Here is a 17,402-nt window from a genome sequence, read left to right as displayed (position 1 = left end):
ATTGAAACTGGATTGCCCACTGCTAACCTGATCATCTAGGTAGGGTTGTTTGCTTACATCAGACCAGCCGGTACCTGCAATTTGTACCCTGGCTCTTGGCTGGGTCAGTGCAATGAACCACCCGCTTCCAGAGGGGATGAAAACTCAACACGTGCAGATCTGGGGGCCCTGCCCTCCCTGTGAACAAGGGCTTCCTCTACCTCCTCCCTGGCCTTTTCAGACTGTTCTCAAATCCCATAAATATAAACATGTGGCTCTTCAACCGCATCTGTAGATAATAACTTCAGGGGGCTTCCTGTTTACACGGCAATACCCATTTCCCAGCCAAATAAACTCTGCGACGGAGAGCTGAGGTGTTTATGGGGCCAGTCTCGGCTGGGATCGAGTTAACAGGAAACACCCACTCTCCAAGAAATGTCTGATGATTAAATATTTGTGGGGCAGGGGGCACAAAGGGTCAAAAACACTGGAGAAATTGCTTTCTTCTTCCGCCTGTCGTTTCCAGTGAGAAACAGAAGTAGCCATGATAAATACAGCCCAGCCGGCCAGGCCTAGCAAAGCCCCACAGCCGTGCTGTTCGCTGGCTGCAGGGCCTGTGAAGCGGGGAAGATGGAGGAAGTGCAGACTGGAGAGTCAGGAGCCTCTGTCCCAACACATACAGCCCTCAGGGTGCCATCAGGTGGAGGGACGGGACAGGCGGATGGGCATCCATCCCTGGGAAGTCCCTCAGTCTCCTATCTGGCCGTCCTGTTTCAATGAGCAACGTATTCTCGCACCAGCTCTGTCCAGAAAGCCTAAGAAGTTAGAGCCTTTAGCCCAGTCGTTCTTAATCGGGGCGATTTTGCCCCCCAGGGAGCACCTGGCAACGTCTGGAGACATTCTTCATTGTCACAACTGGGCGGACGCTACAGGCATGCAGCAGGTAGAAGCCAGGGATGCTGCTAAACACCCTACAATGCACAGGACAGTCCTCCCTGCACACACGCCGAAGAATTATCCAGCCTGAAGTGTCAGTAGCGCCAAGGTCTAGCCCAGTGCCTTTCCATAAACCAAGAAACTGAGACCCCGAGGAGGAGAATGATTTGCTACTGCGGGAGAAAGCTGGAGAGGCCGAGAAGGCCACCATGCCCACCTCCCGTGCAGTGCCTTTTAAAGCCACACAGATGTTTAATTTAAAAGGATAAATAAATATACATCCTCAAAGAGTTGCAAACAAGTTCCCCGGCCTAAGTTCACCCAAGTGCTTTTAGGATGTCTCCCACGCTTAGAAATGAGCTGTTTCCAAGATCTCTCAGAAAACAGTGCCAAAGGGGTAAGAATGAGCAGATCTAAAGGGCAGCCTCTAACTCCTAGCGTGATGTGGGCCCCCCGCCAGTGACTGCGCTTGTTGGCACCGAGGTTTCCCCGTCCCTCTCTAGAACTGTGATAAGCCAAGGCATACGCACAGCACGGGACAGAAAGCAAGCAACCGCTCTACCCCAGGCCCTCGACCTTCTCGCAGGGGAGGGACTTACCAAAAATAAACAGCGGCCCAGAAAAAAAAAGTTTCCAAACTAGAGTTAGCCTCACTAGTAGTAGAATTTTTCTGAGGCTAGAGCTCTCCAGGCCAAGGTCCGTTTTTACTCATCCTTGTCTTTGGTTGACTTTCTTTTTAAGAACCCAAAAGAGATGTCAGAAGGCAAACAGACTACCCCCTACGGCTGGGCTGCCTGAGCTCTTGTGACTACAGTCAAGGGTTCACTTGTCGGCCCCATTCGTGTGCCCAGAGATTAGCATCATGGAACCATCGAGGCTGCTGTCTTTCTACCCTGACTCGTCCCCCTGGTTGCAATAAGGGGCTTTACCCAAGGATGGGGTGAGCACTCCTTCCTTCAGACAACAGGCTGATAAGGAAGTGAGCGCACTGCTAGATTCTTCACCCACCCCTCTCTCGGGGTAGGCCAAAACAAGAACCCAGCGCTTACCAAGACGGTTTTCCTCTCACCAGTAATATAGGATCTCTGCTCTCATCCAGCCCTGGCAAGTCCTACGACCAATAAGTGCCCAGGTGTACGCAGGAGTAGGTGTCAGACTAGAGAAGAAACCGCGGATGAGAAAAGACCCAGTGTACACACATAACAAAACCAAAAAAGCCATTTTATTGAAAATTCAATTCAAACTTCAAATTAATATTACAATCATGGAAAAAATGCCAAATAATTCAATTTACAGTTGCAACATACAATACAAATAGTCCCTTTGAAGTTAAGAGTAAACTCATCCACAATCATGACCTGTGGCACAAAGCAGAATTTGTACAATATGTGCACGGAAAGCAAATCTTGGGCAACAGCGACTGGAAAAAAATAAAAATGAAAAGCTTGTATTTACACAAAATGCTACAAATACTTTTGTTCCACAGAAATCTAAGAATGGTAAAGCATATCCAAAAAAAACGGAATTTTATTCAAAATACCTAAGAAATTATTGTAAGTTATGGTTTTGGCTGATATATTTCAAAGTACTGCATGAAGAAGCAAAGTTATTTGTAAACATGAAGTAAACAAACATCTAAAAAATTCTCACATAGAAGATATGTTTCAAATGTGTTATCTTTTTAAGAACAACAAATTCAAGGTTTGGAAGAGTCGTCTTTTATTTATTTTATTTATTATGGTTCTTTCGAATGTCATAGGTATAATTCTTGTTTTTGCTAATGCTTTGTGTTTCCATGCATTCACCTAGACTCTGAGTCAGTCCCTTTCCTGGGAATGGAGGGAACTCGTTTCAGCCAGCACATACATCTCTTCCCCTCTGAATCTGCAATGGATGGGCCCCAATGGTGTACAGTTCTCTGCTCACTTTTAAAAGGCCCTGGTGGGGGTAAGACGGCCTGAAGAGCGAACCACAGCTGATCTGTTGAGTCCTTCAGTTCCAACCTGGATGTCATTTCACACACACACACACAAAAAACTAAAGCTTCGGTACCTGTTCTGGAACTCTGACATAGTTTAGAACAGGTTAAAAAAGTGGCTGTATTGGTCACGCTGTAAACCATGCCTTTTTAATCTGAAGGAAGTAGAGTGCTGGCTAGTTCATGGTTCCACAGTAGCAGTAAGGCTTTGCTTTGGTCTTGAAATCACAAATCATACACGTGACCCAGTGCAAATTAAGGATTTGGTTAAAAAAGAAAAAAAAAAAGATAGAAAAATTTAAACCCCCGGGCTAAAAAAGGGCTGAATTTGATCTAAGAAATGTAAATTACCCCATTGGAATGGTTTGAGTGAGGGGAGAAGGAAGAAGTGCTTGAACTTTTCCCAAGAAAAAAAAAGAAAACTTTTAAAGTGTTTCTGGGTTGCTGCCTGCAGCCACTATACTAACATTTCAACACAAAAGCATCCCTCAAGTCACTTAGTATGTGTACTGTAAACTTAAGCCCTTTCAACATTAAAAAGGAATGTACAGATATAGTACCTTTTTTATTAAATAGAGTACAGCTGGCACTGGCAGTAACATTTTTCTGTCAATTAATTAAGATTGAAATGTGTAACCAGACACTGGCTTTTTTAAGTGCTACTGAAACAAACACACATATTTTACACTTACAAATAAATGGACAGTGGCTTGCTTCAAGCTACCACACACAAATAATAAATAGTATCAATTACTACTTCCATCTTCAGTAATAGGAAAGTGGCTTATTTATCTAAGCATACTTGGTATACAACCTTTAGAAGGCAAAGTGTTTTGTTTTGGTTGGGCTTGGTTTTCCCCTCGATCTTTATTAGGAGGAGTCAGGGTGAATTCCCAGGCGAGGAGCACAGGTCCCATGCCCCACGAGCCGTCCCAAGATGCTTGGTGCTCTAATGAGGTGGGCTGGACGATGACCCGGGAGCAAGGGGCGTCTGGGGCTGGAGGCAAATCTCTAAAGGTTCTGCCTGGGGGCGGGCACAAGCTTTAAATGAAAGGGCCCTGACCTGTGGGGGAGGTGGGTGGGGATCTGCCTGGTGGTGTCGTGAAGTGGTCCTGGCTTGGATCAAGGATCCACACTTGAGAATCTGCCACGTGGCCGCCAGGAGTGGTCAAAGTGCATCCGACAGGAGGGCTTCGGCTCCAATTCATACGCAGTAGTAGACACCAAATTCCACCTAGCTTTGCCTTCCCTTCGCCCCCCCCCCCATGGTGAGAAATATGAATATCAGAGGCTGTATGATGGGTCCCCACTGCCTGTGTGTTCTCAGATCAGCTGCCTGCTGGAACTTGTCTGCTCCTTCAGAGGACCCTGCTCCCAGAAGACAAGGACTTAACTCTGCTCCTTTAAATGCAAATTCTGTGGGAAGCTGCCGGTGGGCCCGGGGCTAAGGCAGATTTGGGTTCCCCCGACGTACTGTTTGGTAAGGCGTTTTGGGTAACACTCCCTGGAGCAGTTCTGCTTTCCTGTACCGTGTGTGTATCACGACTGATCCTTCAGCCACTCGTGTGGCTTTAAGCTGACTACGTCTTCACTGGTGATGTCGAGTTTGGCTTTAACTCTGAAACCACAGAACATTGTTCTGCAGTTCAAGGATTCACTTGTGCTTGTCTTTTTCATATGACAAGAGTCATCATTATTTCAAAGAAATTAGGAAGCCACATCGCTCCAGCATTTTATGCTGACAATGAGCAACGTAAGTGATAAAGGACTAAGGGTTGCTTTTTCAGTCTCTGATTATTGCTTTTTAAAAGGCAAAGCTGTGTTAGAGGCAATCAAAGATCGGAAAAGAACTAACATAACATTTCCTTCATACATCACAAAAACAAGCTACATCTAAAATATTTGGAGATGGAAGTATTTTTAAAAATCACATTGTGTCTGGATGAACTGAAATTGCTTAGCAATATTCCAGATATGGCTCTAGCCCGCTGAAGGAATTTGTTGTTTAATAAAGAGCACTTTTAGAGACCGAAGTCAACATATCAATACACTAAGAAATGTTTCAAGGGTCCAAATGTCATTAAATAATTATAAATATATCTTTAAAGTTATATGACCATTCACGTTAGCAAGTTACCTCAGATTTTACACATATTCATAATTTAAAAAAAAAAAAAGAAGACAAATAACACACAGCCAAACGCGAACACTATCTCTACCATTATGGCTATAATAAGGTATTGCCATTTTCAGTTTTGCATAAAAGAAGAAGGGGTTAGGTGGGAAGGGGGCAGTTCGGGATCAGATTTCTTTTTGGTTAAATGGGAAAAGGAAAAAAAAAAGTATAACAAGGTAAAATAAAATAATCTATCCTGATGGGTAGTTTTTGAAGTCACTTTCTTAAAGTAGGAAAAAATTAAAATAAAAACAACTGAACCAAACAGTTCAAATGAGTACTTGCAGAAAGTGTGAAAGCCGAAGTTTGGAACAGTTACTCTGAATGGATGGCAAGGGAACGGAAGCATTCTTTCTGCCCCTTTCCCCTCCGTGGGCACCTGGGCCGGCTGTGTAAGTGGGTCTGCCGAGGGCACTGGTCCACACACAGCGGCACCGTGAGGGTGTGTGGTTTCGAAGCACAGGGGACAAGCGTCTTTGCTTTTCCTCCTGAACTTGGAGTCCACCTCTCTGAACTGGCATCTGAACAGGTTACTGAGGATAACGGACCAAATGACAACAGCAACAAAAGTACCTTGTTTTCCTTTGTTTGCTCACAAAGGTACATGTTTAAAGAGAGAATGATCTGAAATCTGATTAGGATTGTCTCTCTTGGGCCTCTTGCTCCTCAAGAGCTACCCTCTGAGGGTTGCAAGATCATGACGGAGTGAGTGAATGCCAAGACAAAAAAAAAAAAAAAAAAAAAAAAAAACCTTCTAAAAAATAGGCACTTTGTAGATAGGCTAGTTGATATACATATATATGCACTCTCTATATATGTATATGTTGATACATTTGGGATATGGCTCCCAGAGACCGCTGGGCCACTGCTGAGGAAGTTTCAATAGGGTCGCCAAACAGATTCATCCATCCTGCCACTAGAATTCAAAACGGTGGGGGAACTGCTGTGGCTTCCGTCGGCGTCAACGCCATCGTTCTGGTTAGGCAGGTTTGCGTTTAAGAGCGCGCTGCCGTTCGAGGTGGTGGTGCACGGCGGTAGCATTCTGGAAGGAGACCGGTCTCCCCCGGGCACCATGGGGAACTGATAGGATCCTGACGAGGTGCCATAGTAGAGATATGGAGTGCTGCTGGTCTGGAAGGGTCCGCTCTGGCTTTGGGAGGAGCCGGGGTAGGGTGGTGGCAGGTAGGTGTGGTAGTGAGTGGTGGCGGACATACCGAGGGACATGCCTGAGGTGACTGGCGGGGTATAAGTAAAGGTGGCTGGATAGTGCATTCGTGGGTTGGAGAAGCGGCTCTCAGTGAGGGATGAAATGCTTGAGAACTGCCTGGGGTCTGAAAAAGGGCCCAGTTCTGAAGCACCTAAAAATTACAACAGAAGATGGGGGGGGGGGAAACATCTGTAAATAGCAGTTAAAATCACGAAAGAATTTATTTTTTTTACAAGAAAAGAAAGAAAACTTCAGCTTTCCCCCAAAGGAACAGCAAGCCACAAACAGACTTTCAAATGCACCGGTCGCTACACAGACTTCTGGGGCTTTTCTGTTTGTTTGATTTTCACTTTACAGTCTTAGCAGCATTGAGCCTCAAGTTCTTCACCCCCAGAGAATCCCAAAGGGCTTTAAAAGCCCAAATGTGTGCTAGGTCTTGTGTGTAAACCAACCCAACACTCTGATCAGACAGATTCACTCACCAGACTTTAAGACTGAATCCTCATTGATTTTTTTTCCCCTCTCTTTTTGTTCCTTGTTGTACCTCAGATATTTGAAAGTGACCTTTTTACTAAGTCGGACACGTTTCTTTTCCTCAACCCAATATAAAGAATTTCCAAAGTGATCCGTTTTGTTTTCGGTACTCTTAGCAGGGCCCCTTGTCAATGAAGGAACGTCAAAAAGATACCCTAGCGTGGGCCTATCACTTCAACTCTTAAAATAATGTGAAATCCTGTTTTATTCCTCATCTTGGTAACAGATTTCAAAAAAAAATCAAACTAGATTTCAATGTTTTCTGGGACTATCTTACTTATCTGGGGGTGTATAGGGAGTGTCTGACCCTTAGAAATTCTCCCAAGGGTCATAAACTAGCAGGTTTTGAAAGTGGGTGGGGGGAAGGCTTGGTACCTAGGAATCACTGCATTTCAAGTCTCGATGGGAGAAGTAGGACCCGATTAAGGCCACGTGCCAACAGCAGCTTTGGGGAAAGGCTCGCTGGTAGAGGAGATAAAGCAGGAGGGTACCTCACCATCCACCCTCCGGACCCCTGTACCACATCCTACAGAATTAGCTTCAGGCCAGTTTGAACTGGGAACCTGAAGCAAAGAGTTTTCCTCGAAAATGTAAAGTCCTTTAACTTCTAAAGCTAACAGGGCGCCTCCTTAATAGATATTTCTGGCACTTAACTTATGAAACCACAGTTAGAAACTACTTCATGTGGAAATCAGTTTTCGGAAATGCCAAAAACTTATAGTTGTGATCTTTAAAGACAGGGTTATGAATTTCTAACACTGACAGAACTGTGACAAGCCGTTTTATAATACCAGTGTTCTTAAGATTTTGTTCACACCTAAAACCTTCCAATCCTTTGGATCTCATACACTTGCTTTTCCTACCACTTTTATCTGTAAGGGAAAGCACTCAGTAATTCTTGAAGGTCTTAGTGAGCAGGTACTTCTTCAGCTTTCATTTTCTTAGCCACGTTCTTGGATACTACAATATTTATTAAACGAATCATCCCAATATTTTTCTTTCAAGGTGCTGATCGAGAGTTGTTCATTTTTGTTAAAATGCATACTGCCTGTGTTCTTTATAAAATGCTCGGGGCAAGTGCCGCGATGTGCACTGATAGCAAGAAGTGACTACCTCAAAGCAATATATCGTTAACAAGGTGTTTCTCACTCATCGGACAGTCCCAGTCAGACAGCCCCACCCAGCCCAGCCCAGCAATTGTGAAAAGTCTCACCTGCCTGGCTCTTCTTACTGAGAGTGGAAGGCCAGAGGCAGAAGTCAGAGGTGGCAGTGTCATCATCTGTAAAATGAGGGGATGAGCTCTAAGTTCCCTTCCGGCTCTAACGTTCTATCACCGTGAATCCCAAGACAGGAGGAGAAGCAACGGCCTTGGGGGTGGGGAAGGGGAGGCAGAGAAGGTCCCACCCCTCACAGTACCTTCCCAGAATCCACAGGCCCATAAGCAGAGAGTAAAAAGCTGGTGAGCAGCTTCTAACACCAGAAGCAAACACTTTCAAGATGACAAACCAAAACTAGCACAGTCTGGGCAGTTACTCTCTGCTTTTTATAAATTCTTCCATCCTCCGCTGGCCTCTCCCTGACCCCACCCAAATAGGAAATTCTGACAAGCTCAGGTGTGAGAAGGTACAAGAAGTGATGAGGACAGAATCGCCAACGGGGCCAGATGAGATCTGCCATCTCCCTGCCCTGTGCTTCTGTAGTGCTTAAACAATGGGAGCAATTTCAAATGGAAAGACGGCACCCTTACAACACCAGCGTTTGCCCCCGACGGGAGCACAGAGTTCACACAGGTAGGCTCAGCGACGTAAAAAATGCTTCTCGTGGGTATTTATACTTAAAATATACTGTCGCCATAATGAAAATTCAGGTGGTTTCCCTGATTTTGAGGCAGAAGCCTCATTAAAACCCTTTATGTGGGAACCCTGCCAGTAAACTCCAGTGTGGTTTTGAATTTCTCTCTCCACCTCCCACCCCCAACTTCTCGATTTTACCTGATACATTTGTCTGATGTTTTTATTATCCATCACATGCCAGGATCACTCTACCTTTTTGGCTTCTAAATGCCAGCTAATGCAAATGGACGTTCCTTTTTCAAGTAATGAGCCCTGGCTGTGGTTTATAGAAAATAATGCAACAAACTTCCGCTGGCTTTACAGAACTCTGACCAATGACTTCTAGTCGTTTGAGACTGTCATGTCTTGAGGATTAACTCCTTCTGGGCAAAGAGAGCTCATGAGGACTTTAAAGGGATGATATGGTAATTTTTATGTTACAAAGAATAAAATTTTCTAGAACTTAGTTATTTCGTGTTACACTGCAATGTGTTCTGTAGGAAGAAATTTTAACTTGCTGCCGTATCATGTGAGAGCTCTTATATAATAATCAATGATGGGGAGATGGAAGGAATTCTAAACTTAAAAAGAAAGAACTTAAACCCCTTCCTAACCTTCGATTATTTATAATAATTATTACAGAAGCAAAGGATATAACTAAATTTTCTTTCATTGAACGGGGTTGTACCTGTACTTCTAATCTCCGTTCTGTACAAGAACTCAGTTTTCCTTTTAGACCATCTTCTCAGGTTATTTCGACCTTGTGTCCCAAACTATTCATACCCATGTCACCAGCCACATTACGTACAGCTACAAACTATCTATAGACCTGGATATTATATCAACTAAAGTAAAGAAAATATAATATCTACTTACTGAAAGGATCAGGATGAAAGCCTGGAGAGTTCTAAAAGTACTCTTACCCCAATCTAATTTTAGAAATGTAAAGCCAAAGCTCAGTAACGGCCCCAGTGATCTGCCTTGTAGCCTTAGAGCCAGTTTAAAACTCCAGATTACAACCTACCGATTAAATAAAGCCAGCACTGCCAGGAGTTACTTGAAGCCCAAGATAAACATGGTGAATCTTCCTGATAGGCTTGTTTTACCCAGCATGGAGACAAGCGTATGCTGTACAGTAAACATGGACATGATATGGAGTAGAATGCAACACTTGGGTGAATTTTCAGACAAACAAAAAATGACTTCAACAAAATTTTGCACTTGTGAAGCTTTAAACTATGCCCCCAGATTCCCTAAGGTACCCATTTATCCTCCTCTGCTAGTCTGGGGTACTCTGGTGAAAAAAAAATCCAAACCCCTCGTTGACTGTTTAGATGATCCTAATCTAACCCGCTGACAAATAGGGAAGCTGAGCGGAGAAGGGAGCCATGTGCTCTACAAAAATCACAAAGCTCCAGAGAGGCAGAACCACAGCTAGACAAGACCTCTTCGACCTCTAACCACTCTGCAGTCTTAGTCACCCTTAAGGAATTCGGTGGACACAACCACAGATAGACATTTGCTGTCTTACAAGCCTATCTGCCGAAATAAATTTGCCTAGAAATATTTAAGTAGGTTCTTCTGGCGCCCATGTGTTGCCCAATGAGAGCTACTGTTCTTGGGACACTATTTGAAAACTCTTTCGGGACTTGTTGATCTAATCTGCTCAACAGTGAGCACCTAATTCAGTTGTTCGTGGCATAATGTGAATGAGACCAAGGTCAAGGGCTTGATTCCCTTAGGACCTGCTGGTTCCCTACAGATGCATTTCATTCCACAACTGCTCGCTGCACCCTTAGCCAGTCAGACAGCTGCAGATTTATGTCGTTATCATAAATAGAGCTGCAAGAACCTTGCTCATTGAAACGGCAGCAGCAGCAGTTTTTCACAACCCAGTGTACCTGGGGAAGAATATATTAATAAAATGCCCGTGAAGCTCAAATAAAAATAAAATCAATGTTAATAGTAAAAATTTCTGGGCTTCCCTGGTGGCGCAGTGGTTGACAGTCCGCCTGCCGATGCAGGGGACACGGGTTCGTGCCCCGGTCCGGGAAGATCCCACATGCCGCGGAGCAGCTGGGTCCGCGAGCCATGGCCGCTGAGCCTGCGCATCCGGAGCCTGTGCTCCGAAACGGGAGGGGCCACAACAGTGAGAGGCCCGCGTACCGCATAAAAAAAAAAAAAAAAGTAAAAATTTCTTGCTCCTATCCGCCAAAGTCTATGGGGAAAAACGAAATGGCCTCCCTTCACCCAACCAGGTCTCTTGGGCCTCCCAAGCAAGTGGAAAGTGTAGGGGAAAGGAGTGAAACCAAGACAAGGGAGAATAAAAGAGAAGCTCTGATCTTTTATTCTTGCAGGCTGCAAGCCTCCACTCAGCGCCTGCCACACCCCGATGGCTAAGGAGAGTTATCTTGGGTCATACTTGACTCTTAACTAGAGTGAGCTGCGGAGGGCAGTGATAGTCTAATCCCTGTTCGTCTTCCCCTTTGGGGCTTAATAACAATGATACTTGATGTTTCTAGGCCTTTACCAAGTACTTTCACATGCATTTTCTTATTCAGTAGACCCTCAAGACGTTATGGTTGGTTGAAAATGGGCCAGGAGAGCTCTCAGAAGAATGGAAATAGGAGTTTGAAAAAAATAGCAGACCGGGGTACTTGCCATTCAGGGCTGACAGCTAGGAAACATCGTACCCATGTATCACCCCCTCTCAGCAGTGGAATTTACACGCCCCAGCCAAGGAGGGCAGGTCGAGGCGGAGAAAAGGACAAGGGGCCTTGAATCCAGGTGGAACACAGATGGGCAAATGCAGAGTCCTCTGCCCTTTTTTAATGCAAGGGCAAAAATATACAGAATGAAAAGCCATCATACTTCTCGGCAATGAGGCGTTAACTTCAAAGCTTCATCGAGGCCTTCCAAATGGTAGGAGTTGTCGCCACACTAAATCTCAAATAACAACGTCCGGGTACTTTTTATTAACCCCCTCGCAGCATCCTTTCTATTGGAACATATAATACACGAGATCTCCACAGAGCCGCTCTCCTCTAAGAATCTTCCTCCCCTTCTACATTTTGGCTGCCACCTTTCCAACTGCTCTATTATATAATTTCCTATTTCACTCCTGTTCGAAATAGCATTTATTTTCCATGTCACTCTTTCGGGCCCTCAGCCACTACTTTACTGAATTATTAGCTGTTTTGTAGCCTGTGCTCTCCAACTACAAAGTAAGCTTTGGATGGTAAAGATGATTTATTTTCCTCTCATATCCCTCAGAACTGTCTATATTATAAGAGCTTAAATTTTTTTTAATATAAGTGTATGAATGGATGGATAAATCAACAAATAAGTAAATTAGCTGGGGGATCAGGAACTCCGCACAACAGCTGGTACATTTTTGACGCATCAAGAAAATAGATATTATAATAAACATTAAGAAATGCTGACATCAAACCTAAAATGTAACTCAAATATGATTCCATACCTATAAAACCTCCTAAAGCTCTCTTTAAAGGGTGGTCAAAGCTCTCCCCAAGCATTGTTACATCAGTTGACCTCACGTCTCAGACAGGGGCCCGCAAATGGCAGCTGCCACTAGTGAACGGATTCCTCTGTTTTGCCACCGTGCTGTTCCCAATATCCTGAGAGCCCGTATCTGTGTGTAAGTCTACACTGGGGAGCCACGGGGAGAAGAGAGGAAGGAGAAAGACAGCCAGGCCAGAAAGGTACAGCCTGTGGGAAGGCGAGTCAGCACGCTCCTCTCCCTCTGGACCCCAAGGTAACTGTTGCCACTAAGGTCACGTGGTTTATTTGGAGTGGGCTGGAAAGCTTGCTTCCTGTCTGAATTTCTAGGTAGTATATAGAGCCAGTATGTCAGCATCATCCAGAATTGTGGATGACCTTTATAGATGACGAGATGGCACCCTGGAGACACATGGATCTGCATGACATCCCGAGATGAAAACGTGGTCCTCCTGTCTCAGGCCCGAGTGTGCTACTCCCTGTCTGCATCCCTGACAGTGCGTGCCAGTGGGGAAACGTAGAGCTTCGGCCTTGAGCTTCCAGAGATCTGCATTCTATGAAAACACACACAGAAGGGGAAAATCTTCCACCTTTTCAGGCCACACAGGGGCAGATCCTTGAACCACAGGGGGTCATCCCGACCCAGCACAGGTCACAGCCACCCTTCACCAGGCGTGACTGAGCAGCTCTGCAGAGGGGGTGTGGAAAATAAGGGTGAGGCTATTGGCATAGTCAGAGCCCTCTGTTCTACTCTTCCATGGTCACGTCCCACTACTGCTCGGTACGAACCTTCCTCTTTGTGGCGGGGCATGTACTCAGAACCCTCATCCCCAGACTCACGGCCACCTCTCTTTCCTCTGCCAGACCCGGGTACGTAAGCACTGCCTTCAAAGCTCACCACTACACAAGGACTTCCCAGGTATACAAATCCCTATCACCTTTTCTTTACCCTATACATCTGGAACGTTTACAGATGTAAATTTTACCACTCCATGCATTTTAAAGTATCATCACTGGTTTTAGAGAAGCATTTTCATTTTCCAGCTAAAGGGAAAGCAAATGAAGAAGAAGAACCGTGTATCCTTCTTTGAGATCCTACCTAGCAGGGGCTTCCCTGGCGGTCCAGTGGTTAAGACTCCTCACTTTTACTGTAGGGGGCACGGGTTCGATCCCTGGTCAGGGAACTAAGACCCCACACACTGTGCCACCTAGTTCGCGGTATGGTACTGAAAACAGACGAGCACTTCCAAAGCATCTACTAAACGAATCAGTTACTAGCATAGACCCGAGCAAGCAACATGACAGAAGCAGAAATGCTATGTAAACATTACCTAAAAATCAACTGTACACAGAACATTACTTTGCATTTTCCACATTGAGGTTTTAAGAGATTTTTTACGTCGGTTTTCTTACTTTCCCTGAATTTGTCCCCTCACACTAAAATGATCAAGTATCAATCACTAAATTAGTTTTACTTTTAATTTCATTAGACAATGGGTGGAAAAATATACCCCCCCGTGGGAGAAATGTAATGGATCACGTTGATGGAGAAGAAAGCAGCAAAATGAGAATCTGAAATCGATTTTTTGAAGATAATGAGAGGTCAGACCAGCAAGCTCCATAGCTTTGCAAAAGAGAGGAAAAGTGCCTCGACTATCCAGTATAAATATTTATTTTCCGTGTTGTAATGAATTGTACTTTTCCACTGCACCCTCACAAATTCTGAAAGACCAGCTGATCCCAAGGCTAAGAAAGTATGCTATGCTGAAGGAAAGAGAGAGAAAAAGGAAAAATAAAAATAAAAATAAAGCCAACAACGCACAAGCTGGCAATTTTCAGAAACTTCAACCATCCCTTAAACCCACCCAAATTTTGAGGATATGGATGGAATAATACATTTCCTCTCGGTGAGAAGGAGGGAGGCCATAGATGTGCAGTGCGTGTGTGTGTGTGTGTGTGTGTGTGTGTGTGTCCGTGTGTGCATGGGGAGGGAGGGTAAGAGAGAAGGAAGAAACCAAAGGGTGAAGGGGGGAGAGAAACGGAGGAAAAACGAGAGAGATCTTCTTGCTAGGCCTTGATTAAGAACTTTTTAAAGGCTAGGAAGGGTGGATAGTCTTTGAAACCAGATCCGCCACAGGAAGGAGGCCAGCACCCAGGACACCGTGTCTTTCAGAAGGGGCCACCCACAGTGCCGCGGTGGTCATATGACTGCTCTGTCACATCCTGAAGCCATTTCCAGCCCATGCACACGTCTGTGCTCCCATTTAGAGAGGATGGGATATATGGGGAACACACATATGGAAACACTTTCAGAGAATCAGTTTCCATGAAATTCATAATGAGCCAAGTGGCTTCAGATGTGGTTGCGTTCCTCCGATTAGCCAGAGAAAAAAAAAGAAGGAAGAAAAGGAGGAAAAAGGGACAAATCCACCCTTTCAGACCTCATTTCAGTTTCAGAGAAATTAAAAACCACTAATGACTTATGGCTACCAAAACACAGAGCCACAATTAAGACAGGAGGAACTAGGAAAAAGAGGGACAGAGGTTTAGAAGCAACAGCCTTTCCCTCCTAAAAATAACAGCTTCGATATCAGTAATCTTGTCTTAAATCAGAGGGAGGCTTTCCTGTGACGGCATCTGCCTCGGGTGGCATAATTTTCTGACATCCTGGCAACATGCAGTGCGCATGTGCACGTGTGGGGTGGGGCCACGCGGACAGAGGCAGAGGCTAGGAGACCGGCTTTTATTCGATAACATATGTGGCCAATTAAGATTATTTTAAAAATTGCAACTAAATGATAAATTGCTCCTAAGTAAATCTTTCCAAAAAGCCTGAATGCAGAAGGGACAGCCTGGTATTTTCCTGTGGCCTGTGCTAATGGTAACTCAGACTATATTAAAAGCAGAAATTTATGAACTGGTTGAGATGTTATATATTAGACAATCAAGCTCAGCTGATAGGAAGGCATGAAATACAAGAAGGGAACAAATGGGGGAGGGACTTTAAAAAGGGACATTGAACTGATATTAGTAAGTTAAGACGTTATTTTTATATTAAAACCAAAGCAGATACACTATGGAGGAAAATTCACATTAATTTTAAGGTATAACAGGAGACAAGAAAATGCTCTCCAGGCAAGAGCTGGGGTTGTTTTGGGTTACGTCAGCAGATTGGGGGGTGCAGAGTGGGGAAGGAGCCGAGTTCCCTCTGCCCTTTGGGGTGCTCCAGTAGGAAAGTCTTTCAAGCTTGGTACGTTGTTTAGGAATGCCCTGAGGATGCGCTGGGTACCAGCACTGGCTGGTGCTTAACAGACCAGTCTTTGCTCCAAGCATAGGAATCCTCCAAGTGATTTTGTAGTCACAGCATCCCATGGTGTCACAGGTTTTACTACGGGGAAAGAGATTCGAAGGTTCCCACCTGCAGAGGATCTGTACTCCATGGGAGATGTCTACTCACGTTACGGCGAGTCTACTCACATTAAACCCTCACCCCAGCCCTGGGAGGGAGACAGTTATCACTGACCCCACATTATGGATGACAAACTGAAACCCCAAGAAGCAAAGTGATTTCCTCAAGGTTACAGACCAGTAAATGGTGGCCTGGGACCTGGCCCCAGACCTAGGGGGCTCAGCTGCCACAGTCCCCTCCACGGTTCAGGGATTCTGTGTCACTTTCATGCGAGTTCTAACATACTGGTGGCCATGCCTACCTGGAGGGCAATGATGGAAAGGGTTCTGATCAATTGTCAGTGACAGGCCTGGGGATGGAGGTGGGGATGGGATGTGGAATGGGGTGGGGTGGGGGGGGCTGATTCCTGCCACCTATTTTCCGTGCTCGACTCAGCCCCAGAATTCTCATGTGGTCCTTACCGTTGATGTTCTGAGTGATCGTAGCAAGTCACTTTATTTATTCCCCAGGTTCTCTCATTGGGTAAGACTCTTGTACGTGAGAACGGGCAAAAGTACACAGCAAAGAGTAAACATCTCCATCTCAAAAGGGTATTCCTTCATACGGTATTATTTGAATTAGTAGAGCCAGAGATGAAGGAAAATTTAAAAATTGGGTCCAAGCTAGGAAAGACGTGAGCTGAGAATTAGAATCCTGAAACTCCTGATTCACTCCACACACCCAGCTCCAGGCCCAACCAAACTCTTCTGTTTAAAAAAAAAAAAAAAAAAAAAAAAAGCCTCTTGCAGTGGGAAAAGGAGGCTAGGAGAGCAAATAATCACCATAGCGACCACATTCCACCATCCCCTAAATGCGCAGACTGTTTTCAGATCCAGCTCGATTCTCCCCTTCTTAAAGTAGGAACAGATAGACTAAATCCAGCACCAATGCAATTTCAGACTCTCCCTGTGACTGACTCTAGCGCTGACCCAGGAAGGCTCCAGGCAGCAGCTGCCTTGGAGGTAGCATCGCTCAAAATGTGACAAGCTCAGGGCACCGTTTTTTTCAAATAAAATTCCCTTCAAAGGGCTTAGCGCCCTGGTGTGGTCCCACAGCCCTGAAGCCATCCTGAACCTTAACGCCTGTGTCTCAAACCACCCGATGCCCCAAGACCCAGAATGTGAACCAGATGACCAAAGTGCTCTGGTTCAGGCTCGAAGTCAGCTCCACAAGCTACAGCTCTCCCAGGCCTGATATGACCCACGGTAATCTGGGATCAAAGCCACAGGCTTCAGCCTCAAGCTGTGTCCTGCCGGGACCTGTCCTTACCCGTGCCCTCTCTCCCTCTCCAGTCAGATGCATCCACTTACCGGCTCCCTCTGCCTATGGCCTGGGAGGGGTTCCTGTCCCAGGGAGACCATGTAAGAGGCTTCCTGGTTGTGACAGAAGGTAGCCTTAGATCCAAGGTCCACTTGTGTGTGTGTTGTATCTGCTGCCCAGATGGCTTATCAATCCTCGTCACATCCAACTTGCTGGTTCCTCAAGCTTTCCTACCTGTTCTGTGACTTCACGTCACTCTTTTTACTCGGGTTTGTCTGTATGTTTCTAGATCTTTCTATTAGGTACACAGTCATCATTTGCTGGAGTAACAATCCTGTCCCAACTTCCCTTTCCAGTTTCGTTTCTCACTCTCCTTCTTCGGGAGCTCTACAATCCATTCAGACTGGACCCCTGTCCGTGTTCTGTCCTGTCCACCTTCCATTTTCCCTCCTTCAGGCGCTGGGTTTACGCTATTCCCCTCAGCCCTCAGTGCCCCCACCTCCACTCTATCTCAATCCCTTGAAATTCTAAGC

At 45.3% G+C, this 17,402-nt stretch overlaps 1 protein-coding gene across 5 annotated transcripts in view; it reads right to left on the bottom strand.

The window, feature by feature from the left end:
* Positions 1 to 5,652: 5,652 nt before the first annotated feature.
* Positions 5,653 to 17,402, bottom strand: part of RUNX2 (RUNX family transcription factor 2) — a 209,049-nt gene continuing 197,299 nt past the window's right edge. For 3 of the 5 annotated variants that reach the window (XM_065886429.1, XM_065886431.1, XM_065886430.1), the window contains one exon: positions 5,949 to 6,427. In XM_065886429.1, the coding sequence (XP_065742501.1) occupies positions 5,949 to 6,427 (479 nt within the window). Of the gene's footprint in view, positions 6,428 to 8,023; positions 8,090 to 17,402 lie in introns of all 5 variants that reach the window. The other 2 variants (XM_065886427.1, XM_065886428.1) reach the window with 1 other exon arrangement.

The sequence above is a fragment of the Phocoena phocoena genome, chromosome 10 (assembly GCF_963924675.1).
Source record: "Phocoena phocoena chromosome 10, mPhoPho1.1, whole genome shotgun sequence".
NCBI lineage: Eukaryota > Metazoa > Chordata > Mammalia > Artiodactyla > Phocoenidae > Phocoena > Phocoena phocoena.
This window is presented reverse-complemented; position numbering and strand designations above follow the sequence as displayed.